This window comes from Talaromyces rugulosus, chromosome IV (genome assembly GCF_013368755.1).
Source record: "Talaromyces rugulosus chromosome IV, complete sequence".
NCBI lineage: Eukaryota > Fungi > Ascomycota > Eurotiomycetes > Eurotiales > Trichocomaceae > Talaromyces > Talaromyces rugulosus.
In genome coordinates, this window is record NC_049564.1 from 3,892,574 (window position 1) to 3,919,760 (window position 27,187).

At 50.0% G+C, this 27,187-nt stretch overlaps 11 protein-coding genes across 11 annotated transcripts; 5 read left to right on the top strand and 6 right to left on the bottom strand.

Moving 5' to 3' along the window:
* Positions 1–239: 239 nt before the first annotated feature.
* TRUGW13939_08055 (uncharacterized protein) lies at positions 240–668 on the bottom strand (the record flags this gene model as incomplete). Its single annotated transcript, XM_035491191.1, has 1 exon — positions 240–668. One exon carries the CDS (start codon positions 666–668, stop codon positions 240–242), a length of 429 nt encoding a protein of 142 aa, XP_035347084.1.
* Positions 669–4,988: 4,320 nt separating this feature from the next.
* Positions 4,989–6,617, top strand: TRUGW13939_08056 (uncharacterized protein; the record flags this gene model as incomplete). The annotated part of the gene is made up of 1 exon (XM_035491192.1): positions 4,989–6,617. The coding sequence occupies one exon, from the start codon at positions 4,989–4,991 to the stop codon at positions 6,615–6,617; it is 1,629 nt and encodes a 542-aa protein (XP_035347085.1).
* Positions 6,618–6,775: 158 nt separating this feature from the next.
* Positions 6,776–9,159, bottom strand: TRUGW13939_08057 (uncharacterized protein; the record flags this gene model as incomplete). The annotated part of the gene is made up of 2 exons (XM_035491193.1): positions 6,776–8,752; positions 8,824–9,159. The coding sequence occupies 2 exons, from the start codon at positions 9,157–9,159 to the stop codon at positions 6,776–6,778; spliced, it is 2,313 nt and encodes a 770-aa protein (XP_035347086.1).
* Positions 9,160–9,542: 383 nt separating this feature from the next.
* On the top strand, positions 9,543–13,215 carry TRUGW13939_08058 (uncharacterized protein; the record flags this gene model as incomplete). Its single annotated transcript, XM_035491194.1, has 5 exons — positions 9,543–9,560; positions 9,646–9,769; positions 9,820–10,164; positions 10,215–10,831; positions 10,882–13,215. 5 exons carry the CDS (start codon positions 9,543–9,545, stop codon positions 13,213–13,215), a joined length of 3,438 nt encoding a protein of 1,145 aa, XP_035347087.1.
* A 275-nt stretch (positions 13,216–13,490) lies between these two features.
* Positions 13,491–14,291, bottom strand: TRUGW13939_08059 (uncharacterized protein; the record flags this gene model as incomplete). Its single annotated transcript, XM_035491195.1, has 7 exons — positions 13,491–13,539; positions 13,596–13,733; positions 13,801–13,864; positions 13,932–14,012; positions 14,069–14,075; positions 14,141–14,161; positions 14,241–14,291. The coding sequence occupies 7 exons, from the start codon at positions 14,289–14,291 to the stop codon at positions 13,491–13,493; spliced, it is 411 nt and encodes a 136-aa protein (XP_035347088.1).
* A 261-nt stretch (positions 14,292–14,552) lies between these two features.
* On the top strand, positions 14,553–16,289 carry TRUGW13939_08060 (uncharacterized protein; the record flags this gene model as incomplete). Its single annotated transcript, XM_035491196.1, has 3 exons — positions 14,553–14,795; positions 14,868–15,220; positions 15,278–16,289. 3 exons carry the CDS (start codon positions 14,553–14,555, stop codon positions 16,287–16,289), a joined length of 1,608 nt encoding a protein of 535 aa, XP_035347089.1.
* Positions 16,290–16,507: 218 nt separating this feature from the next.
* On the bottom strand, positions 16,508–18,097 carry TRUGW13939_08061 (uncharacterized protein; the record flags this gene model as incomplete). Its single annotated transcript, XM_035491197.1, has 2 exons — positions 16,508–18,008; positions 18,075–18,097. 2 exons carry the CDS (start codon positions 18,095–18,097, stop codon positions 16,508–16,510), a joined length of 1,524 nt encoding a protein of 507 aa, XP_035347090.1.
* Positions 18,098–18,422: 325 nt separating this feature from the next.
* TRUGW13939_08062 (uncharacterized protein) lies at positions 18,423–20,465 on the top strand (the record flags this gene model as incomplete). The annotated part of the gene is made up of 1 exon (XM_035491198.1): positions 18,423–20,465. One exon carries the CDS (start codon positions 18,423–18,425, stop codon positions 20,463–20,465), a length of 2,043 nt encoding a protein of 680 aa, XP_035347091.1.
* Positions 20,466–20,809: 344 nt separating this feature from the next.
* Positions 20,810–22,381, bottom strand: TRUGW13939_08063 (uncharacterized protein; the record flags this gene model as incomplete). The annotated part of the gene is made up of 1 exon (XM_035491199.1): positions 20,810–22,381. The coding sequence occupies one exon, from the start codon at positions 22,379–22,381 to the stop codon at positions 20,810–20,812; it is 1,572 nt and encodes a 523-aa protein (XP_035347092.1).
* A 991-nt stretch (positions 22,382–23,372) lies between these two features.
* Positions 23,373–25,386, top strand: TRUGW13939_08064 (uncharacterized protein; the record flags this gene model as incomplete). Its single annotated transcript, XM_035491200.1, has 3 exons — positions 23,373–23,652; positions 23,730–24,163; positions 24,211–25,386. 3 exons carry the CDS (start codon positions 23,373–23,375, stop codon positions 25,384–25,386), a joined length of 1,890 nt encoding a protein of 629 aa, XP_035347093.1.
* A 248-nt stretch (positions 25,387–25,634) lies between these two features.
* On the bottom strand, positions 25,635–27,113 carry TRUGW13939_08065 (uncharacterized protein; the record flags this gene model as incomplete). Its single annotated transcript, XM_035491201.1, has 3 exons — positions 25,635–26,654; positions 26,719–26,964; positions 27,039–27,113. The coding sequence occupies 3 exons, from the start codon at positions 27,111–27,113 to the stop codon at positions 25,635–25,637; spliced, it is 1,341 nt and encodes a 446-aa protein (XP_035347094.1).
* Between the last annotated feature and the right edge of the window lie 74 nt (positions 27,114–27,187).

The window sequence follows — 27,187 nt, forward strand, 5'->3', positions numbered from 1 at the left end:
GTCGTTGACAGTTTCCGGGTTATCTCCAGGTAGAAGCACATGGTTTGCTAGAATTCGCTGGTGAACAGCTTATCCCGATCTGAGACGATATACTGCGGGAAGGTAATCCACTGTACTAGATTCTCTAGGAGTAGCTTCGCTAGTCTTTCGGCCGATAACGCTTTCTGTGTCGGCAAGTAGATAGTGTATTTTGAGAATGGGTCGACGATGACCAGTATAGTGTTAACTGTCGTTCCCTGTCATCCCGCAGGTGGCAATTCTGTTATAAAGTCCATGGTTACTGTTTCAAACGGTTCTGATGGAACTGGCAACGGCTTAAGTAGCCCATACTGCCGGTGCCTGTGTACCTTGACCCGTTGGCAGGTAGAACAGGTTTGGATATAGTAGTCTATGTTGGCTTCTAATACCGACCAATAGTATTTCTGACGGATAGCTGCTATAGTGCAGGCTTTTCCGAAATAGCCTCTCTGCGCATCGTTATAGTTATTCTTCATGATTTCCGACTGCAAGGCCTTATCAGGTGGTATATATGTGGCCCCCTTGTACTGGAGAAGATCACGCTCCCTGATACTCCATACCGAACCCTCGGCCTGTCCTACATGGAGTTCTTTCGACTTCTTCCATACAAAGGCGTCCCCTTGTTGGCATATTTGAAGGAGACTCTCCATATCGGGTTTTATTTCTGAATAGGCCGTCTCAGTCCTTATAGCTTCGGTCGCTAGGGACCGTGGCATCAAGAGTTCTAGACCCCCTGTATCACTAGTGGTGGTATTCTTATCTGCAGGGGCATTCCCCTCTTCGGGCCTGCGGGCATTTTCTTCGTCAACGGTAAAAGACGTCCTCTAAGCCTTCCATACTTGCGCCAGCACATTCGCAGATAATTCTTGGTTATGTGGGGAGATTAGGTTTTGTTCTTATTTCCCAAAGTAACCCCTTCGTAGCTTTTCCTGTAGGGTCAGGAGCGTCGTTATGTCTTCTTCAACACTGTCCATATAGTCCAGACGACGACTTGGCGCATCTGCGGGGTTCTTTGAACCCGGGCGGTATTCTATATTAAAATCAAATGCCGATAGATATTCTGCCCATCGGGCCTGACGCCTGCTGAGTTCCTTAGTGATAGCGAAGTACCGCAGGTTACTGTGATCTATCAGGACCCTAATTATATATCGGCTACCTTCTAGGTATTGCCACCAGTGCTTGAAAGCTTCTACTACCGCTAGAAGTTCCGAATCATGCACTTCATAGCGCACCTCTAGTCCCTTGAGCTTCCGGGACCAGAAGGCTATCAGATGCCATTGGGAATCCTCAAACAGCTGAGTGATTACCGCTCCTAGGGCTCCACCCGAAGCATCTATTTCTATACAAATCAAGAGCGCTGGGTCATAATGTCTTAGCACAGGTTCGCACTGGAACACTTGCTTCAAGCTCAAGAAAGATTCTCTAGCTTCCGAGATTATATTAAATCCTTGGATGGCGCTACCCTTTTAGCTATTGCGCTTTGTTCTCCCCACAGGACCCTTGGTCACCTCGGATAGTGGCACTGACATACACGAGAACTGATGTATGAAATTATAGTAGAAATTTGCAAATCCTAAGAATAACTAAACCTCCTTAACCATCCACAGTTCAGGCCATTTTATGATAGTACGAACCCGGTCTAGATCCATCGTTATTCCTTGTGGGCTTATAATAAACCTAAGATATTCTATGGTGTCCACTCCAAAGCTACACTTGCTTCGCTTGCAGTATAAGCTATAGCTTCTTAATTAATTCATAACTTCCCGCACCTAGGCTTCATATACCTACAGGTCAGCTGAATATATAACTATATTGTCTAGATATACTACCATACAGGTGTCTAATAGGTTCGACATTACCTTATTGACATATGTCTGGAATGTGGCCGGTGTATTTACAAGGCCGAATGGCATTACCTGATATTCAAAGTGGCCATAATAGGTTTGGAAAGCAGTCTTCCACTCGTCCCCCATTCAGATTCTAATACAATGGTATACATCTTTCAGATCCAGCTTAATAAAATACTTCACATTAGCAAAGTAGTCCAACATCTCTCGGACCAGAGGAATTAGGTAACGGTTCTTTACCATAATTATATTAAGTCCCCAATAGTCTACGCATAGTTGGAGCTCACCATCTTTTTTCAGTACAAAAAGGATAGAGGCTCCTGCTGGGCTTTTAGATAATTTAATTTAATCTTTTTTCTATACTTTACTCAAATAGTTCTTTAGGACCTTATGTTCGGTTTCTGTGAGCCCATATATAGATTTATAAGGAAGAGCTGTTCTTGGTTCTAAGTCTATAGTATGGTTATACTCCACATATTCAGACAGCATACTAGCAGCTCTCTCTAAGAATACATCCGTATAGTCGGATAGATAATCTAGCAGTCAAAGCTCATCCGTTCCAGACATTTCTATATCCGACAATACTTCCCAGATACGCGCCCCGTCATCCCCTTACAGGATATGAGCGGCATATAAGCGCAAGCCCAATTCTGATGCGTCTTAAGAGTCTATCCAATATACCACGCACCCGGCTACCAGGCTTTCATATGCTTCATGGAGAGACATAGTCTCTATCCCTTCGGCCAACGCACGGTCCCGGTATCTAAACCGCCCTGCGACCTAATCTATATCAGGATTTATCTTTTTTAACCAGGGCATACCGAGGATTATATCATATCCATCGATATCCACTATATAAAGAGGGTGCCCACTCATTCAGGTCAGTCCCTCAGAGTCCGTGACTCTTATATCTATGTAGCGTTGCCCGTATATTCAGACAACTCGCCCATCAATGGCTTTTACTAGCCTAGGGGCTTTTCCAGTAGTCCCAATAAACTTCTCAGCGAGTTCCCGGCTTACAAAATTGCCCTGGGCACCACTATCAATAAGGGTCCGCACCTTCGCGGTTCCCAGTAGCTTGGGGAGTTCTGTTTCTATTATCAACAGTTGCTCTTCCCCCATATCCCCCTTATAGGCTATCCCCAGCGCGGCCGCTACATACAAGCACCAGAGTCCTAGTTTTTTGACAGTTCAGACGCCTTTCACGCTTCATTGAACCCCTTTTTGTAGCATTCCCTTTCCCAGTGTCCTACCTTGCCACAATAGTTGCAGGTGGACCCAGTCCGATCCCCTTTAGGCTTCCCACGTTTCTTTCTCTTTGGGTTTCCGCCACTGCTTCTGCCTGCAGCGGCCTCGTCCCTTCGGGGGAACTAGTCATCCTTCCTACGTTTGTCTATAAGGGGTCTCGTTCCAGCACAGCGATGGTTCAGGGCTGCCCGGTATTCATTACCGCTGCTGCTGTGACTATCTTATTATCAGGAATTTCTTGTCTTTTGACATTCGGGCATGGCATCTTCCAGTTTCTGTAGGAATTGCACGGTGCCCTCATACGTTCGGGGTTTCTCTGGATACTTCTGTGACTCATCTTGGATAGGCCACAGGACCTTTATTATGAGAAGCTTTATATGCTGTTCCTTGCTATACTGCATGTCCATCTAGTCTTTGAGGGTTCGTAGGTAGCGGGCAAATTCCTATATTGATTGACCTTCCAACTGCCTGGCATCATTATGATCTCGTGTGGCAGCAATGCGAAGAAGCTTAGGATCATGAAACAGTCGCCGCAGGTATGTTTTGAAGTCTTTCTAAGTGATAGGTTCTGGTTCCTTCTTCTTCTGGTATATATTGAAGTTGAGAAATTGCTTGGAGCTTAGGTTGTCCGAAGCTTCGCCAACTTTATGGTGTGGATATTGGCTATACCACTCTGGATATCTACCGAACCATGATTCCGTATGTTCTATGAATGTCTTGAGTTCGGTCAGGGATTTCTTACTGTAGGGATCCTTCATTTTGAATCTTGAGAGGCGCTTCTCCACAGGAATCGTATCGGTTCGGGGTCTCTTTTCCCTATGAGCGCTGCTGTTGGGGGTTCTGGTGTCTTGGTTCTCGTGCGCTGGTGTGCTATATAGCTGTGCTCAGGTTTGTAGGATCTGCCATTTTAGATTCGCGATATGGAGCTCTTAGTCTAGCTAGGTTTTTATAGCTTTGAGTTCTTCCATCAACATGTCCTCCAGTTCCTGTTCTAAGGATAGCTATACCATCCTTAGATCTAGGTCTTTACTGGTGAGATGATTTCTTTCCAGTTCTATTACCAATTCTTCCCTATTACCATATCCATCCAGTGTTTCCGATATGCTAGGTTGGATTTCTGCCGCCAATACAGAACGTTCAGTAGTATTAGTGGGAATAGAGATGCTCCTAGTAGTAACCATAATTCCAAAACTTGCTAGCCCTCTTCCCGAAGGTAAAGAGCAATCAGAATATAAAGATATTATATAGAGAGCAGGCAAGAGTTGGATTCGATAATAAAGCTATAGTTCGCTAGGTAGTCAAACTGATTGCTGACCTTCGGCAACCCCTGTGCGAAGGTCAGTATATATATGCCGCTTCATTAGTGGCTTGGCAACCCTCTGTGAGGCTAGTGTAGCGAGGTGCGGCATCTGGTGCGTCCCGAAGGTCTCACGGCCTCACAGTTTTTTAGTATACCACATGTAGTAGCACTGTCTACGAATGATATACTATTAGCACCCTTTCACAATATTCATAGTTACTGTATCATATCTAAGGAAATATCTATAATTACTTGAATTTAAAACTTGTGTTACTTGTGTTAACTACTATATGTATGGTGAAAGGAGATATACGGCGCTAATCCATAAACAGGAAAGCGCAATCTGGGGCCCAATCGACAAATGCTGCTACCCCATTGGCTGCCAGCGCTGCAAACCTCAGCTTCTTTATTCTTGATACGACAGAATAACTACAACAACTGTCAATTGCATTGTTTTTGCCATTCTTTGCTTTTTCTTTAAATAGCATCGTTCTAATCAGTTATTATGGTTGATGCTTTTTTGCCTGCGTTCTTGATCTGGTTTCCTGCAACAGTGAAAATAAGCATTTGAAGCCATGGGTGAAATCCCATTTCAGTCCCATCTCGACCTCGTTGAGTTCAGACAGGAGGCCTTTGAGAACCTACTCCATGAAGGATCGTTTTCTCCCCTACTCCTGAAGCACATATTGGGAATGTTTTGCCTCGTACTCGTGCCACTTCTTATTCGTCCTACAAACACATTTCTATCTCAGCTCATACGGTATACATTTCACGCAATATTCACTGGTTTCAGCATATATGCAGTCCTTCATGTGCGATTCATTGGGCCTGGAAATGGGTATAGTGTTGGATTAATTGCGACTTGGTTTTTTATATGGAGCTCGACTATACTTGTCTTTAATGATGTCCAAAAAGACTTTAAGCGAATCGAGAAAGAATATGTTCAATCGTCAAGCCCACCTGTGCATGATTCATTTCAATCTAGGGGGACTTTGGGGCCGAATGATACAAAACATCACCCTGATACATCGTCCATTGTGGTCCCACGACATAAGGGTAAAAGAAAAGTCTACCACTGGCAGTCATTCCCAGATTCATTTCCGCATCGTGTTGACTGGGTTCTCGATCTTATTTTGAACTTTCGAGGCCCCAACTGGAGCTGGCGGGCTAGAACGTCACCACTTCCAAATTTTGTGTTGAATGATATCGGAGACCAGGGGGGATCTCGACAAGTGATAGTATCCAAGCTAATTGTTCCTGATTCTTCAACAAGGCTACGACAAGCCTTGCTCTCTTTCTTACGAGACTATATTGCCTTGGATATCATCAAGGTGCTTATGATGCGAGACCAGTATTTCTGGGGGTTTGTGGACAACTACCCACCACCGCCATGGCCCTTTGTCATAGTATCCTTTTCCCCAATTTTGGTCCGCATCTATCGATTACTCCTCAGTATGTCGGGAGTTTTTTTTGCTCTTGATATTATTGTATCGTTGGATCCGCTCTTCTTTTTGGGGCTGTCTCTCGCCTTTCCGCGATTTTCCCGGAGTATCACCCACCAACCGCTTGATGAAGCGTGGCTCTACCCACCACCATTCGGACCGGCGAGCTCTGTTTTGGATTACGGGTTGATAGGTGCCTGGAATACGTGGTGGCATCAGCTGTTTCGGTTTGGATTTTCCGAAAGTGGACGATTTGTCTCATTTTTGATTATACCAGTTACCCGAAAACAACAGCACTCGTCTTACACACTGGTCCGACGCCTACTCCAAGTCCTTGTCGCTTTTTCCATGAGCGGGTTGATTCACGCCATGGGAAGCTACACTGCTTTTGCAGATACCAAGCCTTTCAACACATTCCTGTTCTTCTTCCTGCAGGGCATTGCCGTCCTTGCCCAAGGTCTCTTCTTTTCCCAAAAAGCACAACCACAACCACGCCGTGCAGCACCACTTACTACTCGCGCACTAAATTTTGCCCTCGTCTTTTTATGGTTCTATTTCACTGCCCCGCTGGCCGCCGACGATTTCGCTCGAAGTGGGCTTTGGACGTTTGAGCCTCTACCGATCAGCCCTATTCGCGGGCTGGTTTTGCGGTGGTGGGGTGTGGAGGGCTGGGAAAAAGAAGGATGGTTCTGTTGGAAGAGTTTGTGGGTTGAGAGGTGGAATGGTGAGACTTGGTGGCAGAGTGGGACTCGTTTTCGGTAGGTTATATGGTATGGTATGGGGGTTGATGAGTTGGATGGAAGTACTAACAGGAAACGTCTGAACATGACACTTTTTTGCAAACATTGAATCTAGCATGTTATATAAACATCAATGGATATAATTCTATACATAATAAACTTTTGGGATAAAATCATATTCTATTCATCATCGTCGTCAGTGTCCGGCTCAAGATTCAAAGTTGGCATATCTTCATCGCTATCCTCATCATCATTTTGAGCTTTAGCCACAACTCCCGACAAAGCTGTAGACTCAACCGGAGGAGCTGTAACTGAGCTGCTGACAGCCGGCAAGGGCGGTGCTGATGCTAACGGGGCGACAGCAGGCGACAAGCTTACTTCCGACAGGGTTACGGGAGTAGATCGAAATGTAGTTGAGAAAGTTCCATCTTCGAAACGTGCCTTTTTAGCCAACTGGGGTTCCTGAGGTAGATCGTTTGGGCGTTTGGGATTGCTTTCATCGAGATTATCGTTCTTATTTCGTGACTGCACTGTGTGTGTCTCAGTTGATTCTGACGAAGGCTCATTCGTTGCCGCAAATCGCACATCTTGGGCGTTGCTGAGAGCGGAAACAGTGACAGGTACATGGTTCGAGTCGTCTTCTTCTTCTTCTTCGTAGTCATCTGCCTCGTAAACTCCGCCGGCACTTCCAACTATGACAGGCATTCGTGGCCGAAGCAAACACTCAACTTCTAGTTCCTTGGAATGCCTTCGCGCAAGGAATGGTAGAATACTTGGAGTCGTCCTGCGTCCTTTGACGGGGGGCATAGGATTCATCACACTAGAGCTCATAGCTGCCCGATTTGCGGTCAATATAGCAGCTCGATCCATCTCTGTTCGCAGCGGTAACGGAATGTATCCAACTGGCAAGAAATTGTAGAGGTGAGGAAGGAGTTCCAGGGCTGCTGAATACGTCTCTGTTGATGCAAGGTCTTTCGTTTGACTGACACCGTGCGCAGGATTGAGAAAGGCATCCACGTTCATAGTTTGGGCGCCTTTGGATTTTGCTTTGGGTTCTGAATGCTGAACTTTAGAAGTTCGGTTATCATCGGCTGGTATAAGGTCATGGCAGCATTTTCGGATCAGAGTAGCGACGGAGAAGACATTTGATTTTGACATTGAAGGTCCTACCAAAGGTAGGATCTCAGTTATCAAAAGATAACAAGATGTGCGGAGATGACTATTGAAGAACTCCGCTTCGAAAATCCAGGTTGTTTGTTCAAGGATGGATTGCGCAACAGATATTAGACTCGATCCGAGCGTTCGGGTAGTTGCGCGAAAGAGATCTATACACGCAGTATGGATCCTCGGCAATTCGTTCCAGAGTGCCACTCGCTCTTCTCGGCTGAATTCTCGATTTGCCTGAGTGTTGTCGTCACCAGCCGCGGGAAAAGTGACAGCTGTTAGTCGAGATGTCAAATCCAGGATAGCCCCGACGGGGATGTTGACAACGGATTGTGTTCGCCCTGAGATAAAGCGAGAGAGCAGGCCGAGGAGAGTTACCACTCTAGTCGCACCTGAATTGACCCCTTGCCATGACGGGAGACCTAAAGCGTTTGATCCATCGTCTCCAGGCGTCGGGCCTTGAACTATCGAGCTTTGGGTAGCTTTAAACTGAGGGTTGGAGGATTCCCACTGCTCCACCACACTCCGGAAGATATGATCTGCAGTTTGATGTATAGAAGTGATGGTATTCTTACAGTCTTTTGTCCATTTTTCGCTTGACGTGTTTTTCGGCGCGCAGTGATGCAAGGACACAAAAAGGGTTTGCGCGAGGTGGACGGTCTCCGAGGATAGGGAAGAGCTGAGATTAGACGAGCCCACAATTTGCAACAACAAGTTTTGTAGCTGGTTGGAGAAGGGGCGGAATATCGTCGGGTGCCGACTGATGAGTTCTGTGAATGCTGATAGAACGGTTTCCAGAAGAAGTGGCGCTTTTGACAGCGACTGCTCTCCGTTCGGTTGCTTCACGGAGACTAGATTCAGCAGAGCCGTGACAAAGTTCGGCAAACTCGGGGTTGTTATTTCTCGAACCAATGTTGGATATTGATATGTCAAATGGAAAATGCGAGTCAAGGTTATAATGGACAGCCGTTTTGTCGATATCGGGTCGTATTTCTGTCCAAACATTGTTAGCACACACATATATCTATATATACGCAATTTCCATACACAGGAGGACCACGTACAGAGAGAATCGACAACAGCCCGCGAACCCAAGGAGCACACTCGTGTAGAATTTCCCATTGGCCAGCTTCTATCGTCGCCTTGACCAAAACGACTCCAGTCCATCTGCCCTCAGGAGTGCGGTCCTGCACCAGGCTCGTCACGCGGGCCTTGAGTTTGTTAACGAGCAGAGCATCGTTGTCGTCCGAATTGGCAGTCTTTTTGGCTTGCGGCGCGGAGATTATATCACTGCAGTCGCTGAGCGACGCCGCGACGTATGGAGCCACATGCGGGAGGTCCTGGACTGGGGTCGTTGTCAGACGGTGGGTGATGGCGCGGAGCGAGGTGGAGGAGCCCATTGGGGGCTGACAGCAATGCAAGGTGCAGGCAAGCAATTATAACTGATTGTATATGGAGGTAAAGATGAAGTTCTTCACATGAAACTTTTTTTTCCCATGCGGAGTCAGAAGCTCGGACCCTCCCGAGGCGGCAGGAGCACACGCCGCGGCGGTACCCAATCACACATGGACTGTGGCTGTGGTTGACCGCCCTCAGCGTCGGCCTCGGGACGTGCTTAGGGCAGCCTGTTCCTGCCTGCAACATACAAAACACTCGGCAGTCTGTCTGTGTATAGAAGAAACCTCAGGCTCATGCTCGCCAACGGCCGCCAGGGTCGCTCTGCTGTTTCAATTGCCTGTCGGGTTATGGACGGATCTGAACGTTCCATTTGTCTCAATACAAGATGAGTGCCGCAACTTCGGTAGGCACCCAATTTCCCCCCTCCTCAAACTCCGCAATTGCTCCTGTATTTCTTCGGACTTGCTCTAATCCTGTTGCTTTACTAGGGCCGAGAAACAGAGAAAGCGCAGAGCTACATCGATGCTCTGGATAACGCGCGCAGCGAGGACAAATGGGGCGAGATTCCCGAGTTGATCCGCAAAATAACAAAGCATGCGCCGCATCGGAAATGTAATTTTGCTTGCTATGCTCAAAAAACCTCGCTAATGAGCCGCCCACAGGCCTGATTCAGACTGCGATCGCCGAAGTCCAAGTCATCGCCCACATCAGCAAAACACGGCCCGGCACAGCCAAAGGCCAAACAGCCCCGAACCATGTGTCTAATCTGCCCGAGTTGATCCCAACCCTCCTCGCGGCTGTTGAAGAGGCCGACGGGACCCCGCAAGATGTGTTTCAAGCCCATGTCTGCTTAGGCTGGATACACTGGACATTGTCAGAGCCCGGTTTAGCTGTCAGGCGTCTACCCAATGATTTTGAGGAGCCCACGATCAATGCTCTCGCTGACGGGAAAAACAACATCACAAAATGGACTGAGATATGCATTGTGAAAGCAGGCTATATAAAGAGTACGGACCGACACATCATCTGCCCTGGATTGCTGCTAATTTCTGGCTAGGTGCCGCACAATCGGTTGTTTCTGGTGCGGATGACGCTCTGAAAACAGCATCGTCGATCCTACCCCGACTCTCCACACCGAACTCGATATTGGCATCATGTCCTCAGGCCTTGTACTGGTCAGAAAAATTTCTTTCAAAGGTAGCACAGGTGGCAAGCGAGGTAGTCGACCCTGGCGACAGAGATGACAACTCCATCGAAATTGGATTGGCTTTGAAAGCTTTCCGATTTTGGTCCGGACATCCGTATGTCAAACGACGAGATATCACATCTGTGAATCGGTCTGCTGGATCTCCCGAGTCTGGCTCCCCATTCACCATGTGGATGTCATATTTCGGCCTCTTGTCCATGATATTGCAGAACGGCATGGAATACTTCCCTCCGTCAAACGGGGCCCCGCGCAGTCAGCTGGCCGAAGAGCTTCGCCGTGTAGAGACTGTGTGCGAGAGTGCTCTCCTGAGAGAAATTCGATTCCCTACAGCCAACGCCAGTAATCCTCAGGTCGAGGTATGGGTCGAAGAGGTAATCCATAACTGGGAAGTGCTGTGTGGCCCCAGTTGGCAAGATAGCGACTTGGGAGAAGGGGGACAGGATGCAATTGGGCATAACGTCTTAGATGTAAGTATCATAAAACTGTTCAACCACCTCGCTAGGTCTAACTTTTCCAGGTACTCTACCGAGCCGCCACCAAAACCTATCACTCTCATTTGATTATGCGGCGACTGTTTCACGTGCATGCTTCCTTGGCTGAATTTGAGTTGGCTATGAAGGCCCTCGACACGTACATTGATATTGTCATCAATGCAAAGGATAGGGCTGAGAAGGCAGCGGAGACTGGCGAGCTGGAAAGTGATGAAATCTTGCTTCAAACCGTGTCAGAGGGTGTGCTCCTACTATCTTGTTACGGCGCAGAAAATGAAGCACGAAAAGCAAAAGACCTCACTGCGATTCTAGAGAAATATATTGAGAAAAGCCTTGATCCCGAATCCAATGCCAGTGATCAATTGAGTACAGTATCTCCTAAAGTCATTGCCATGGCTTATCGAGCTATTGGCGTTGGCTCGGGTAACTGGGCTAGATGGACGCCAGTCAACGAGTCCCGTGATGACATCCGAGCAGAAGCCATCGAGAACTTGGAAAGGAGTATTGATCCTGCGTTCAAAGCACAGAACAACATCTCCACACGCTACGCCCTCGCCCTTTTATACGCAGAATCCCGGGATTTGGATAACGCGATTCTCCACGTTAGGACAGCACTGTCGACCAAAGACGACTGGGCACAATCAACGCATGTTTCTTCTGAGCTGGACGGAACCAGTTTCTCTCGAGAGCCAGACTTGGTGCCTTTGTGGCATCTTCTCGCGCTGCTTCTCAGTGCAAAACAAGAGTTTGGCGTCGCTAGCCGGTCTTGCGAGGCTGCTTTTGAACAATTCCCTTCGACACTCACCGCGTTTGCTCAAAGTGGTAGACGTGCAAATAAAGATAAAGAAAGACCCGGTTCTGGAGATACGAAGAAAGATCTATTACGCCACTTGCGCGGCCGCGAAAAGGAGCGCATTATCGAAACCCGTATGACCCAAATCGCTCTCATGGAAGTTATCGATGGTCCTGAAGGCGCTGTAAACCACAGTGATCAACTCCTTACTCTCTTCGCTGCCTTGTTTGAGGATTTGGAACTTGAAGTTCCTCAGAAAGTTAATGGAACTCAACAATATCTGGGCCCGCCAAAGAGCGCTTCTGGCACAGTGAAGAGTTTCCGTGGCAGTATTTTTGGCCGAAAGAAGGCGTCGAAAGCTCCTAGTACCAATGGTGCCGACGATATACCACCTCTTCCAACGCGTACTACCGCTGACCCCGACGCTCCATCGATTCAAGTGACAGATGAGCACCACCCGCTTCACAAGCAGCGTTCAAGCCAAGCGCCGAAATTAAACGGTTTAGACGGGCCAGCAGAACAATTAGACGGGTCTGAAAATGGCTCCATTGATAATATTGGTATTGCTGTGAGTGATATCCCCAGTCACCCGGCTGGCGCCAAGCAAAACGCGAAGCAGCCTCTGCCTGCTGTAGCACACAACCTGGATCACACGCGCGTGCCTCAGCCCGCTGGTCATTCCAGACAACCTCCCGAGCAGGACGTTCGCTTGCCTCCGCCTCATCGGTTCGAGTCTCCTACCAAGTCGCTCACTAAGTTCCCTGCTGCCCAAGCGCAAAAACACGCCCTCGCAGTGCTAGTTAAAGTCTGGCTCCTCATTTCGGGCTTGTATCGTCGGGCTTCGCTGTTCGAAGACGCGCGCGAAGCCTGCCAAGAAGCACTCAAGCAAGTTGAGAAATTCGAAACACTTGTTGCCGCCCAGGACTCCTCGGCTCGTGCCTTTTCAGAGCGCGTGTGGGGGGTATACAAGAGCTCCGAGGAGCTCTGGGGAGATGTGTATGCTGAGCGAGGGGCTCTTTCTCAGGCACAGTCCTTGCCGCATGAGGCAATGGAATTTTACGAAGAAGCCATCACGCGTTTCCCTGATCATCCGAGGGCCACGATCGGACTATCAAATTTGCTCTTAGATATCTGGGAAGAGAAAATCCCAGCCGAGCCCTTGCCGCCTCGACTAGATGCTGGTATCCCAACATCCTTGTCTGCGAAACCCGCAACCAACTTGCGCACCACATATACAGACGGTTCCTCTGTAGATACCACCGACGAGGATACCGACCCTTCCATACAACGCGCCGAAAAAAAGACTGACGTCGACTCGAAAGCCAACCGGGTAAGGTACATGAGCCGGCTTGCCGCGCGCGACAGGGCCTACGGGCTTCTTTCCATGTTGACCAAGACTGGAAGCTCGTGGGACAATTCCGAGGCCTGGTTCACACTGTCTAGAGCTTATGAGGCAAGCTCGCAGCTTGAAAAGACCAAGGATGTCTTGTGGTGGTGTGTTGAGCTGGAAGACCGCAAACCCATTCGGCATTGGTGGAATCTGGGTAGCGGAAGCTATGTCCTGTAAAACGTAAATGGATGTGTGCTTTTTTAATGTATATACATAGCTATAATACTTTGCGATATAAAATCACATCTCGTTACCAAGTTTAATGTTTCATGAACTATTCTATAATCTTGTCAATTGACAGCAGTCATTTACCTCGGCTAATTTTAATATCTACGTAGCGCCAACCCAAACACAATAGACACCTTAAGAAAATCTTTGTTTGAAAAGAATGACAGATTCTTTACAAAAGGAAATAGAAACATGAATAGTAAACTTCAATTGAATTGTACAATCTATCGGGAAGCAGCAACTGGCTGCCAAGCGGAATACTTGGGTCGGACACTTCGGAAAACATCATCAGCTTGTCATCCTGGTGAAGAAGAAAGAACAAAACTCACGTTGAGTATGGCTTGTAGGCGCCACGAGACAGAGTCAAGTTTGTACGATGCTCGGGCAGTTCCCAGGTGCGAATGCCGGTCTGCATGATCTTGTCGGCGGTGGGGGGAGCATCAACCATGTATGAAATCCAAGCGTGCCTATACAATCAAAAGTCAGCCAAAACCATTGCCATAAGTTTGGATGTTCTGTTTTGTCTTTACGTACCAGCCAGGCTCAATCTGACTCGGGTCGAATTCCTTGTCTTTGTAGTCGACCCATCGGGTACGCACTGAAATAACACCCTTGTTAAAAAAATTGCTGGTATATTTGCCATAGGCTTTTCTAGTGCAACTCACAAGGCAGTTCTTCCTCCAGGTTTTCAAAGTACTTGTTTCCGTAGCGGTCGACAGCGATCAAAGTTCCGGCTTTGGTGTCACCTGCAATTGCGGTTTAATCAATGGACTCTACAGCATTCGCTCTCGAGGAGTCTTACCGATGTACTGTTATAAACAGGCATATCAGCATCCGAGTCACGGTTTCAAAGCGGAGGAATTGTTGTACGTACCTGCATTTGGTGGCCATAATCCTATTAAACCAATAAGTAAGCATTAGACCGTTCGCAAAAAAAGGATGAAGCAATATCTTTTTTTTTTCGGGTTGTTTACCTTTAGGCCAATCTTCCACAAGTTCCTGAGCGTTCTAGAGATAGTCGACATCTTGAATAGACAGCGACCCTCAGCCAATTGCTCGCTATCACGTCGTCCGGTCGCAGGTGCTGGGGAAGTCAAGGATGTCGTCGACGGCGGCGGCTCGGCATCCGCCTAATGGGGCATAGCGGCGCAAGTCGCAAAAGCGGCTCTGTTTGCAGTGTTTGCAGCGACTGAGGAAAGTAATTACCATTCTGATTCATTATTTCATTGGAAACTCAATGTATTCGTTAAACAGATGAGAACTCCGAATCTGGGGTAAAAGCGAAGATGTTCAAGCGCGCAGGAGCATATACCGTGCGGTGCACGTGCAAACGGCCTGTTACTGTCCGAAAACAGTTCGCTGTCCGCCGGTTTTCTGTTAATACAAGCTCCAACGCTTCTGCGGTGTCGCCAGCTTCTCCTCTCGGGGGGTTGACTGTCGAGCTCGATCATATCGCTCCTCGCTTCGAAGTGCCGGCCTCGGAAATAACGATTTTGGAATCACCTAGCGCGTTCTACGAGACGTTGAAGGTTAGCAAACACCCGCACTGCTCTGCAACAACCACAACAACATCATTCAGCTAATTGTCTTGAATATAAAAGAACAAAATCCGAAATGCGAAACGAAGAGTTTATTTGTCGACATTATACATTGGCAAAACAGAGCACGAGCTGATCGACACATTGAACCAAGCATTGCGCGACAACCCAGACCTTCAAGTATCGGTTCTCACCGATTGTCTGCGAGGCACGAGAGAAACACCCAACCCTTCGTCCGCATCGCTTCTTGCGCAACTGGTCGAAGAACATGGCTCTGACCGGGTCGAAATCCGCATGTTCCATACCCCGAATCTTACTGGGTTGCGCAAAAAGTACGTTCCGCGCCGTATCAATGAGGGATGGGGTCTTCAGCACATGAAGCTATACGGGATTGACGATGAGATAATAATTTCCGGGTGAGATACACGCGGATACGTTGGAGTTGTTATTATATGGCACTGACTTCGGGTTAGCGCGAATCTATCCAACGACTATTTTACGAATCGTGTCGACCGGTATCATGTCTTCGCCTCCAAACAACTAGCCGAATACTACTCCAGGATTCATCATGCGGTATGCCAACTGAGCTTTCAGGTTCTTCCAAATTCGGCTCGGCTTGGAGGTTACGATCTTGTCTGGCCCACGTCTAATGGGTCAAGCTCGCCCTTGGACGATCCGGAAAGCTTCATAACCCATGCATCATCAAAATTGGAGACTTTGATCCAACCAAACCGGCAGGAAAAGCGTCTTCCTATTCGCGATTCGGATCAAACTTTTGTATACCCTGTAGCGCAATTCACGCCTCTGCTCAAGCCCGACACATCTACCGAGTTTCCTGCTGTCTCGAGTATTTTGCGTCTCCTTGTCAGCTCTCCTGCATTTAAAGATTCGCGCTGGCTCCTAACTGCAGGATACTTTAACATACACCCTGCTCTTTCAGCACTGTTGATCCAAAGCACATCGCAAGTTTCTGCACAACCAAACACAACAACAAAAACACAAGGGACTGTTCTCACTGCGTCCCCATGGGCCAATGGATTCTACGGCTCTCCTGGAATATCCGGCATGCTTCCAGCAGCATACACGCACCTATCAGCAAAATTCCTCGACCGCGTCGCCGAAGCACAGCGCACAAACTCGATTCACCTGAAAGAATGGCGTCGCGGAACCGTCGGCGAACCGGGAGGCTGGACGTACCATGCCAAGGGTCTCTGGATCACGCTTCCAAATGAACAATACCCTAGTTTGACGTTTGTTGGTAGCAGCAATTACACAAAGCGCAGCTACAGTCTCGACCTGGAGGTTGGGGCTCTAGTTGTAACGTCGGATGAGAAGTTGAAAAAACGCCTCGGAGAGGAGACCGAATGGCTACAAAAGGACGCTCGGCCAGTTTCGAGAGAAGACCTCCGTAGGACAGAGCGTAGGGTGGGATGGAATGTGCGACTTGCCATGTGGATTGTCGAAAAGGTGGGCGGTGCATTATAGGTATGCATTCAGAACTGTACTATCGTGTGCTATATTGTATAATAGAAATCACTAGAGCTTAATAAAATCAATTGATACCCATTTAGAATCATAATTCATTATAAAAAAAATAAATAAACAGAAATTGAATCGTAAGCTGCAAGAATGCAATGACCGTCTATCCAACTCCGAGTATATGTTGGAAATTTTTTGGGGAAATCAAGACTAAACTGTTTGGTTTATGCTTTGCTTTTAGAAGGAATCCTGGCAGGTCCTAGCCCCTGTCGAACTTCATCCAGCATTGCAATGCCGAGAACTTCGTTGCCATTTTTCCCTCTCTTCGCCTTGGCGCCCTTGTGTTTTGTCTGCTTGCTTCGATCCTGCCAACCAGATAGGAAATCATCCATGACGTTATCAAAATCGCTGCGGAGCGGGACATCGCCATAATCACGTCTGGATACCAGGCTTGGCGCTTGAGAGGATGTTGCAGATGCACCGGTCATGCCGGTCATTCCAGTCATGCCGCTAACCATCGAGGCGCCGTCTGCAAAACTGGCGTCCTCGTACTCGCCCTCTTCGTCAAGAGCGTACAGGGCTTCGACCTTGTCGAACCGATCATCCAACAGCCGTAGACCGTCTGTGCGGGCAAGCGAAGACGATGTCATCGAGTACGCTGACGGATTTGTCATGGCGCCCTTGCGCTTCTTTTTCCGAATCGGGGTGCCTCCGGCCGTGAACATGGTCGATGCAGCAGTGCGTTGCTCAGAGGCTTCTTGTTTCCCTGCTGCTGGTACGTTGGGGGTGTTCTTGGCCTCTTTTTTGAATTTGGCAAATTCATGCATCCAGTTTGAATCCTCTGGTGCCATGTCTGGGACCGGCTGGTCGTGATTCGGCATTTCTGAGGGGTCGTGTGTTTGTACATTATTGTCCTTGGGATCGCTTTGAGATGCCTTTTTGGTTGTATCGGTCTGAGGGAACGCTTTTTCTGTGACATCAGACTCCCAGCCCTCGTCGTCTTCATACTCGTATATGGTATCTTCCCAGTCTCCCGGATGCATTTCTTCCGCATTGTTAACGAGCTCGCCAAAAACGTCCTCGCCGTCTCCGTCATCAACAAAGGCCTCGTCCTCGAGAGCCTCCAAAGCCTCACGCAGGCGAGGGTCCATATTCGGTTGGAGTCCTGCAATGGCATCTGGGACATTTTGCTGATCCTGATATGTCGGTTGTCTCGAGTAAGACGACATGCCCGAAGGAGCATATTGGGAGCCGTAGACACTTGCACCACCACCGCCAGCAATCTGGCTTTTGGAATCATCATCAAGGTTAAAATCCCGTAACGCATCCTCCAGTTTCACTGCCTTATCCTTGCCTTTTCCTTTCTTGGCTGCGGCCTCGACAAAGTATGCATTCCCGCCACCGGTACCCAGTTCCCGCAGGTGCTGCATGTAGTCGTATTTGCTGTCATCGTAGTAAATGCCATAGCCTGCCGCCTCGCCCTCATTCTTGCGGATGCCTTCTTCTTGAAACTCATCTGCCAAGTCGACCAGATGCCTCGAGGATTTGTGGGATGCTGTCGACGAGGCAGACGAAACAGGTGTCTCGTTGTTGTTGTTATTGTTGTTGCCTGATTTGGGACCGGATATTTGGTGTAAAACGCGGTCGTCTGCTTGGGGGTCATGGATCAAGGGGTCATGTTGCGATCTGTGGAAGAGCTGGAACTTGGCCGCGCTTTTTTTGTCTCTGCCCAATTCTCTTGTCAGCGAACGAACTGTGTGAGCTAGGATAAATTTTTTTTGAAAAACTTACATCCACTGGCGTCGAGGAGGCATTTTGAGAAATCAATTATGTTATTTGCCAAGTTGACGTCGTAGCAAATGGTATATACACCCTTCAAGAAAACATAGAAGTTGACCCCTCTATTTTTTCCAAAAAAAAGTGGGCAGAAATGGCATCACGTGCGGCTTATCTTATCGATTGGGCTGACTAATTTATCTTATCCGAATTAGGGCGGGGGAGTGTGGAATTTTGTATTAGAAATTCAAATTCGCCTTCTCCCTCTTGTATTAACCCCGCGGCCAACCAGAGTTGGTTACTTTTTCTTTTATTTTCCTTAATACAGACAGAGAAGAGAAAGAGAAAAAGAAGGTCGACATCATGGTGCTCGCAAAATCCAAAAACTCCGTAGGGCTGGGCAACAGCCTTATGAACGATCGATTTGGCAAAGGCAAAGCTTCCGGCCAGAAAAAAGTCTCACACAATGCTGCCATCGCACGCAAGGGAATCAACGGTGAAACATACCTCACAAATGCAGCCAAGGAAGCGTCATGGGTGAAAATGCGCAGTGTCACCGAGCAAGCCGCGCTCGACGAATTCTTGAGCACGGCCGAGTTGGCAGACACGGATTTCACGGCCGAGAAGATAAACAATGTGAAGATCATCCACACCGACCAAAAAAACCCATATCTTCTATCAGCGGCAGAAGAGCGGTCCGCGGTGAAAAAATTCCAGAAGAATAAGGAACGTCTAACTATCCCGAGACGACCCAAGTGGGATGAGAAGACAACCCCGCAAAAGTTGGACTCTATGGAGCGAGAGAGTCTGCTCGACTGGAGGAGAGGCCTTGCCGAGTTGCAGGAAAACCAGGATTTATTGATGACCCCCTTTGAGCGAAATCTGGAAGTCTGGAGACAGTTGTGGCGTGTTATCGAACGCTCCGATCTCATCGTGCAGATTGTGGATGCGAGAAACCCGCTTCTCTTCCGCTCCGAAGACTTGGAAAAATACGTGACGGAGGTTGACCCCAAAAAACGAAATCTGCTACTGGTCAACAAGGCAGATATGATGACATTGGAGCAGCGCGAGCTTTGGGCGGATTATTTTGAAAAACAGGGCATCAGTTATCGGTTTTTCTCTGCTCATCTGGCCAAGGAGCAAAACGAGGCCCGTCTTCTCGAGGAAGAGTCGTCTTCTAGTGACGAAGATGACGACGCCGAGGGAGTTGATCTGGCAAAAGAGACGCAGAAAAAGATGGACCTTGCAAATGAAGAAGAATCCAACGAGGAAGAATCAGACGGCGACGAGAACGACTCAGGCTCACTGAGAACTCGGATCCTCGACGTCGATGAACTGGAGGAGCTGTTCCTTGCCAACGCACCCAAACCAGGCGAGGGCGCACAACAAAAGGAAAAGACAACCATCGGTCTCGTTGGATACCCCAACGTCGGAAAATCCAGCACAATCAACGCCCTTCTCGGCGCCAAAAAGGTATCTGTATCAGCAACGCCCGGCAAAACCAAGCACTTCCAGACACTGTACCTATCGCCAAATCTCCTCCTCTGCGATTGCCCCGGTCTCGTATTCCCAAACTTCGCCAGCACCAAGGCCGAACTGGTCATCAACGGTGTACTCCCCATCGACCAACTCCGCGAGTTCACGGGACCCGCAGGCCTTGTGGCGCATCGCATCCCCAAGCACTTTTTAGAAGCCGTCTACGGCATGAAAATCCCCACGCGACCCTTGGAAGAAGGCGGTACCGGCGTCCCCAGCGCCAACGACCTGCTCCGTGCGTATGCGCGAGCCCGTGGTTTTGCAACCACGGGTCTGGGCCAGCCGGACGAGTCGCGCGCGGCTCGCTACGTGTTGAAGGACTATGTCAGTGGAAAACTGCTGTACTGCCACCCACCTCCAGTTTCTTCTTCTTCCGAGACAGGAGATAAAGAAGAAGGCGAGGCTGTAGTCGACCCAGCCGAATTCAACCGCGATCTGTACAACCTCGCACATCTCCCCGAAAGGCGACGCGAGCAAATCCTCAAAGCTGCAGCTGACCGACAAAAGCTTGACAGCGGTGTTGCTGGTGCTGCTGACGGCGACGATACATCATCGCTAACTACCGACTTGACGACAGACATCCCAATACAACCACAAGGCTCACGCTCCCGCCATCTCGACAAGGGTTTCTTCGGCCCCGGCTCTTCCGCAACAAATGGGCATCTCAACAGACCATTCAACTACAAATACTCTGAACAAGGTCAAGCCACCAAGGAACTCACGGGCCGTAAACAGAGGTTGATGACTGCATTGGAAAAGAACATTGATCCGTCAGAGGTGCGGCTCAACTCGTCGTCGAAGAAGCATTTTAAAGGTGGGAAGAAGGCAAAGGCAAAGTCCAAGGCGCCGAGTACGGATGATTATGAGTGAATTTTTTTTTTTTTTTGGTCTTTTTAAAAAGGTTTCTCGCAGGCGTGTTTGGATCATGTGCGTGCAATATTTCAAAGTTGAATGTTTTAGTGGTTTAGTAGGTAGAAGATTAGGTATACTGTCATGTCTATCTATAAATGTCAGCCGGTAATACATATATCGGTATTCATTATCATTGATTATATACGTCATATATAACTTATCTGTCTATTGTTCACTCTTGTATATCAACTGAATATCAAGCCAGGAAAAATTCAATTCGTTGTAGATATCGTAACAAAACAAAAAATGAACCAAGTACCAAAACTAACAAATACTGAAAAAAACGAAAAAACAACAAAAACTCATCGCAGTAAACGATCCTTTTGCGCTTTCTGAAACATAAGGGGTATCGCAGAGAAAAAGTTGAAAAGCCGACTACCATGCAAAATCAGAGGCACAACGGCAATAAGCCACATAAAAAAGACAAACCCAATAGCCGCATTCACGCGCAACTGCTCGATCACGGGCCAGAGGATATAACTCTCGGCCTCGCGGTAGCGGGTGGCAATCCAGTTGCGGATCGGCTGCTGGGCTCTTCGCAGCTCGAGGCGTCGTTTGTGGGTTTCCATCCCTTCGACTAGATGCCATGCCACGCGGCAGTTGATTTTATCCCATGTGGTCTCATCCGCAAAGGCGCGTGCGGCGATGGCGAGGTTTCTTCGCAGAGTTTCGTCGCGAGCGAGGCGCAGGGTTAAGCGGACGAATGTGTCGAGATCGTCAGGGGCCACTAGATATCCTGTCTCGCCGTCCTTGACAATGTCTGACGGACCTCCTTGGTCGCGCGCAATGACGGGCACTCCGCTCGCCATGGATTCAAGAACGACTAAACCAAAGGTCTCGGTTATGGAGCAATGCAAAAACACATCGGCGGCGGCGTATGCTCGAGCGAGAGATTCGCCGCCGAGGAAGCCTGTGAAGATGACATGGTCTCGGACTGGTTCGAAGAGGCTACGCACGTCTGCCTCGACGGCCGGGTTTCTGTTGCCTCCAACCACCAAAAGCTTATAAGGGAGCCCTTCCTTGGCCAATCGAATGGCAACATCAGCAAGAAACTCAAAGCCCTTCTCGGGGGCTAAACGGCAGGTGTATGCCAATATCAGTTCGCCGTTTGGTGCGAGCTGGCGTCGATAAACCTCGTCGCGGTATTTGGGGTTGAATGTAACGGTATCGACGCCTCGGCCGAGCTGGACAAGGCGGTTTGAAGGCGCCCCGGCCTCTTCGAGGTAGGCCCGCACGTCGGAGCAAGGATAGAAGATGGTCTCGACGGACGGGTGATTGAACAGAAAACCCTGGACGCGATTGACTAGCCAAGTTCCAAAGCGACCCATGGGGCCTGGAAGGAGAATGGACGAGTATGCAGCCAGGTCGGTCTGGTAATTCAGGGCCACGACGGGCGGCTCTCGCAGTTGGCGGATCTGCCATAGGAACTGGTATCCCACCGAGGCGGGACTGGCCAAGTAGACAATGTCCGGCTGGAAGGTCCGTTGGCAGACGCGGTCGAAGCGAAAGGGGTATACAACAGTCAGATCCGGGTTGTAGGGCAGCGGATAGCCGTGTAGGCGCACTTCAGACTCGGAGCGCGGGCGCGACGTGACGGTAGTTGCTGAGGAGAGGGAAAAATGGCGGCCCTTTTGCTCATAGCGAGGAGCGACAATGGCCACCTCGACGCCGTTGAGGCGCAAGTACTCGATCAGCATGCTTGTCGTGCGACTGACTCCATTGACTGGGCCCAGCGATTCAGTGGCCAGCAAAATGCGTTTCCCCTTGAGCGCGACGGGGAACTCGTTCGACCTGGCGACGGGGGTGGTTTTCAGAGACGTCATGGCGGGATTTTGTTTTCCTTGGACCAACGGGGACGAAAATAGCGAGCGCATGCTCGACGAGGTCCTTCTCCTGCAGAGAGCTTGCTTATTGATGGAGAAAGAGGAGAAGTATAGAGGGGAAGAAGAGATTCATGGTGGTGCGGAGGGAGGAGTGGGGTGCTTCCTTCCCTATGTGCTTCCCACTATGTTCAGTTCCGGTCTGCGCTCCCCTCACACATTTTAACTGCCCCGAAGCTATCGTCAGATGACTGTGGGCTCGAGAGTGCCTTTGGCCGTCCCATGGTCACTGTCACCATCACTATTCACCGTCACCGCCATCTCAGGTGCAACGTTTGCCGCTGGATGGGGTTGAGGTCGTCTGGCACGCGCGACATGCCGGCGGGCAATTGGCTGCTGGAGCGGCGTATGCTTAAGTAATCGGATCGCCGCGTGCCCCTCTTCCGGAATGTCTTCTTCTTCGACTCTGACCTTGCGATATCGCGAACTGCTGCAGAGGAGAACAAAAAACAAGAGCAAGTGGTGGCCGCACGTGGCGCGCGCTCTTTATCGCGTCCTGTTTTTGGCTTATCTTAGCGCGGGCGGTGTGGGGCGGGCTCCGGGCCAATCAGGACTGCCAATGAGCTGCGCGTGCGTCGATCCGCTCTCGGCACTCGACGAAGCCCTAACGGCACGCATCGGGCAATCACCACGGCCTTGGAGATGTACTTGCCATGTACTCCCATGTACCACTGTGCTCTGAGTATCGCAACTGCGACTGTGAGCGCTGTGGTCGAATCATGCCAGCCCGGGGTCGACGCCCTGATAGCGTGTTCCTGGCTGCACATCACACACACACACACGCTTCCTTTGTCCTATTCTTCCTGTTATTATTATTTTCCATCACAAAACTCTTGTCGTCCTCCATCTCCTACTCGCGTGCTCTATCTCAGCGACCGCGTTTTGCCTGTCGTGTCGTGAGTGAGTCGTGACTGCCGGCTCCGTCGCACCTTCCGTAGAGACAGCGAGAGTTGTTGTACCACTTCAATCTTCATCCCCCGCAGCCATGGACTTTCTCTCTTCTTCGCCGCCAGCCACCTCGGACGACAGTTCCTGCGACGACTCGACCGGGCCCATCACTCCAGACAGCAGCCCTATGTTCGGCGCCTCGCGAGTCGAAGACCTCATCGGGACCCCGTTGGCTCACTATCTCAGCTCTCCGAAGCAGCACGAGGCTGGCGTGCTTTCGACCGACGGACTGCGCTTTGCCCCGCCAGTCAGTCTGTGCGAGCTCTCGTTTGGGACGCCTGTAAGGCACATTGCCGTCGTCGGTGCTGGTTATGTCGGTAGGTCTTTGTCGTGTTTCTTGCTATATCGTGCTGTCTCGATCAATCACATGGATGCCAACTAACCGCCTGGACAGGTGGTCCGACTGCGGCCGTCATTGCCTTGCACAACCCGCATATCCGCGTGGAAGTGCTGGACAAAGACCAGCGTCGCGTCCGCCGTTGGAACTCGCCTCATCTTCCCATCCACGAATCCAGCTTGATTGATATAGTCAGGGTGACACGGGACGGAGCCAGTCTCTCGTCACGAGACAATTCAAATGTCCCTACGGACCGTCTGCCGAATCTCTTCTTCACCACCGATTCACAGGCCAGCCTAGCCAAGGCCGACATGGTCATGATGGCTGTGAACACGCCCACCAAGACCTTTGGTATTGGTGCCGGCCGGGCCACCAACATGACCACCTTTGATGCTGCTGTAAAAGAAGTCGCCTTGTACGCCAGGCCTGGCACTATCATTGTCGAGAAAAGCACGGTTCCCTGCGGTACTGCCCAGCGCGTGCGCCAGATGGTATGTTATCTTGATATCAGAGTTTTGGCGGTACTAACTAAATCTAGCTTGATGCCGTCCGCCCCGGAACACCGTTTGAGATTCTTTCTAACCCTGAATTCCTGTCCGAAGGCTCCGCCGTGCGCAATCTGCTACATCCTGACCGTGTGCTCATTGGATCGGCCAAGACACCTTCGGGTCGTCGCGCAGCAGATGCCCTGGCAAGCGTCTACGCCGCGTGGGTGCCGCGCTCGCGTATTCTCGAAGTCGATGCGTGGTCATCTGAATTAGCCAAACTCGTGAGCAACGCCATGCTCGCCCAGCGCATCAGCAGCATCAACTCTATCAGCGCCATCTGTGATCGCACCGGAGCTGATGTAGACGAGATTGCTCGATCCGCCGGGCTCGATCCTCGCATTGGCCCACAGTTTCTCAAGGCAGGGTTGGGATTTGGAGGCTCTTGCTTCCGCAAAGACATTGCCAGCCTGACGTATCTGGCCGAGTCTCTCGGACTGCCTGAAGTAGCACACTACTGGAGCCAAGTGAATTCGATGAATGACTGGCAACGAGACCGCTTCGCCCACAAGGTGATTCACCGCATGGAGGAGAATCTAGTCGGAAAAAAGATTGCCATCTTGGGATTTGCTTTTAAGAAGAACACTGGAGATACGCGCGAATCGCTCGCGGTGGACGTCATCCGGGTCTTGCTTCAGGAGAGACCTGGTGAAATCGCCATCTTTGACCCGTGTTGTCTGTCAGAAGACATTATGCGCGAACTCGAACCAGTCTTGGATGCCAATAACCGTGAGCGAGTCCACGTTTACACTGATGCCTACCAGGCTTGTGAACAAGCCAATGCGGTGGTGGTTGTCAACGATTCCGACCCATTCAAACAGGCCCCGGGTAGGAAGCTGGGGAAATCAAACAGCAAAAACGCCAGCACGGAGCAGCAGCCGTTTGAAACAAACGACATGGCCAAAGAGATTCACATCGACGGGTCCCGTTTCTCCTACCACCCAACGCAGTCGCCGATCTGCGCAGAGGACTGCCCGGACTGCCAGTCAACCAAGTCGCGGGGCACCATGTCGATAGAGCCAGTGGAATGGGCTCGCATCGCGTATGGCATGAAAGAGCCTAGATGGGCATTTGATGGACGCGGTGTGCTAGATGTGTCTGAGATGGAGAAGCTCGGGTTCCGCGTTGACACACTGGGACGGCACACGGCGTCGCGGGACTTTAATTAGCTGCAGGTTGAATAATTTTTCTGTTTTTCTGTTTTTCTGTTTTGTTGATGATGATACCTGGCGTTTGGCACGAGAGGCAGTTTGGATTCAACTCTTTTCTAGACCGAGGGGATTGATTTAGAGTGCACCAAGACTGCTTGTGAATAGTAATAATTTTACCTCGTATACATATTGATTGAAGATGCAATACATGTAGCTGTCACCACATGTAGTTTAAACATATAAACATTGAATATACTAGTACGTATTTACATCTTCGCCTTTGGCTGGAACCCATTCGCCGACAACAGCGAGTTCGCCCGCTCCCTCTGCCAGTGCAACTTGGCAATCACCTCATCTTTACGGGACTTGTTCTCACGCTTGGCCAGCTGCTGAAGATGCACCTCATCGGGGCCATCCGCAATCCGCAACGTCCGGATCTGCGCCCACATATTGGCCAGCGGCGTATCCTGACAGATACCCTGGGCACCATAGGCTTGCACGGCACGATCAATAACGGCAAGCGCGGCTGAAGGGGCAAGCACTTTTGCCTGCGCGATTTCCTTGAGCGCAGAGCGTGCATCGCCCTGGTCGATCTTGAGCGCGGCATTCAACACAATCAGGCGCGCGGCGTCGATTTCGATGCGTGAGCGCGCGAGCCATTCGAGAATCACGCCGTGCGCGGAAAGAGGCTTGCCAAAGGTCTTTTTGCGTTCGTCGTTGATGCGTGCAATCAGCCATTCGACGGCGCGCTCGGCGGCGCCGATGGTGCGCATGGCGTGGTGGATGCGTCCGGGGCCCAGGCGGCCCTGGATGATTTCGAATCCGCGTCCCTCGCCGAGAACAAGGTTGCTGACGGGGACACGCACGTTGTTGAAGCTGATGTGGCCGTGGCCGTGCGGCGCATCGTCAAAGCCGTATACGGTGAGCATGCGATGGATTGTGATGCCAGGTAGCCCCGCTGGTACAAGTACCACGGATTGCTGCTGGTATGGGTCCTTGTGGGACGAATCGGTCTTGCCCATGACGATGTACAGCTTGCAGCGTGGGTCGCCGGCGCCAGAGGACCACCATTTTTGTCCATTCAAGACATATTCGTTGCCCTCGCGCCGGATGCTGAGTTCAATGTTGGTGGCATCGCTCGAGGCGACTTCGGGTTCGGTCATCAGAAAGGCGGAGCGGATTTGGCCTTCAAGCAAAGGCGTCAGCCACTCTTTCTTTTGTGCCTCGCTGCCGTATTTGGCGAGTACTTCCATGTTCCCAGTGTCGGGGGCGGCGTTGTTTGTTGCCTAGAAACAGCGTTAGATCAAAGAAACTCCTTTTATTTTTCTTTTGGAGAAGAATGAATAATACCTCCGAAGCAACCCGGCTCTTCCCCAAATACTCGGCCATCAACCCATATTCAACATTACTAAACCCAGCGCCCTGGCTGAAATGGCTCTTGGGCAAAAACATATTCCACAGCCCCAGCTTGCGCGCTTTGGTCTTGAGCTCTTCAATCACAGCCGGGTGCGCGTTCCAGCGCTGTTCGCCGTGGCCGATTTGCTCTTCGTAGAGGGGGTCGGCTGGGAGGCATTCCTTTTCGACGAATTCCTCGACCTGATTTGTGGTCAGTCCTGCTTTCTATTGCTTTTGTTGAAAAGGAAAGAAGTAAAAGTAAAGGGAATACCTACCAGGTCGAGGGTCTTTTTGGCACGCTCGCTGACATAGGCCTGCGCAATGGCAGGGATGTTGGCAGAGGCAGGCATCTTGAGATGTGTGATGTGAGTTTCGGAGATGTGTCCGATCCGAGAGTCCCGAGGCGTGGCACCAGACAGCACTC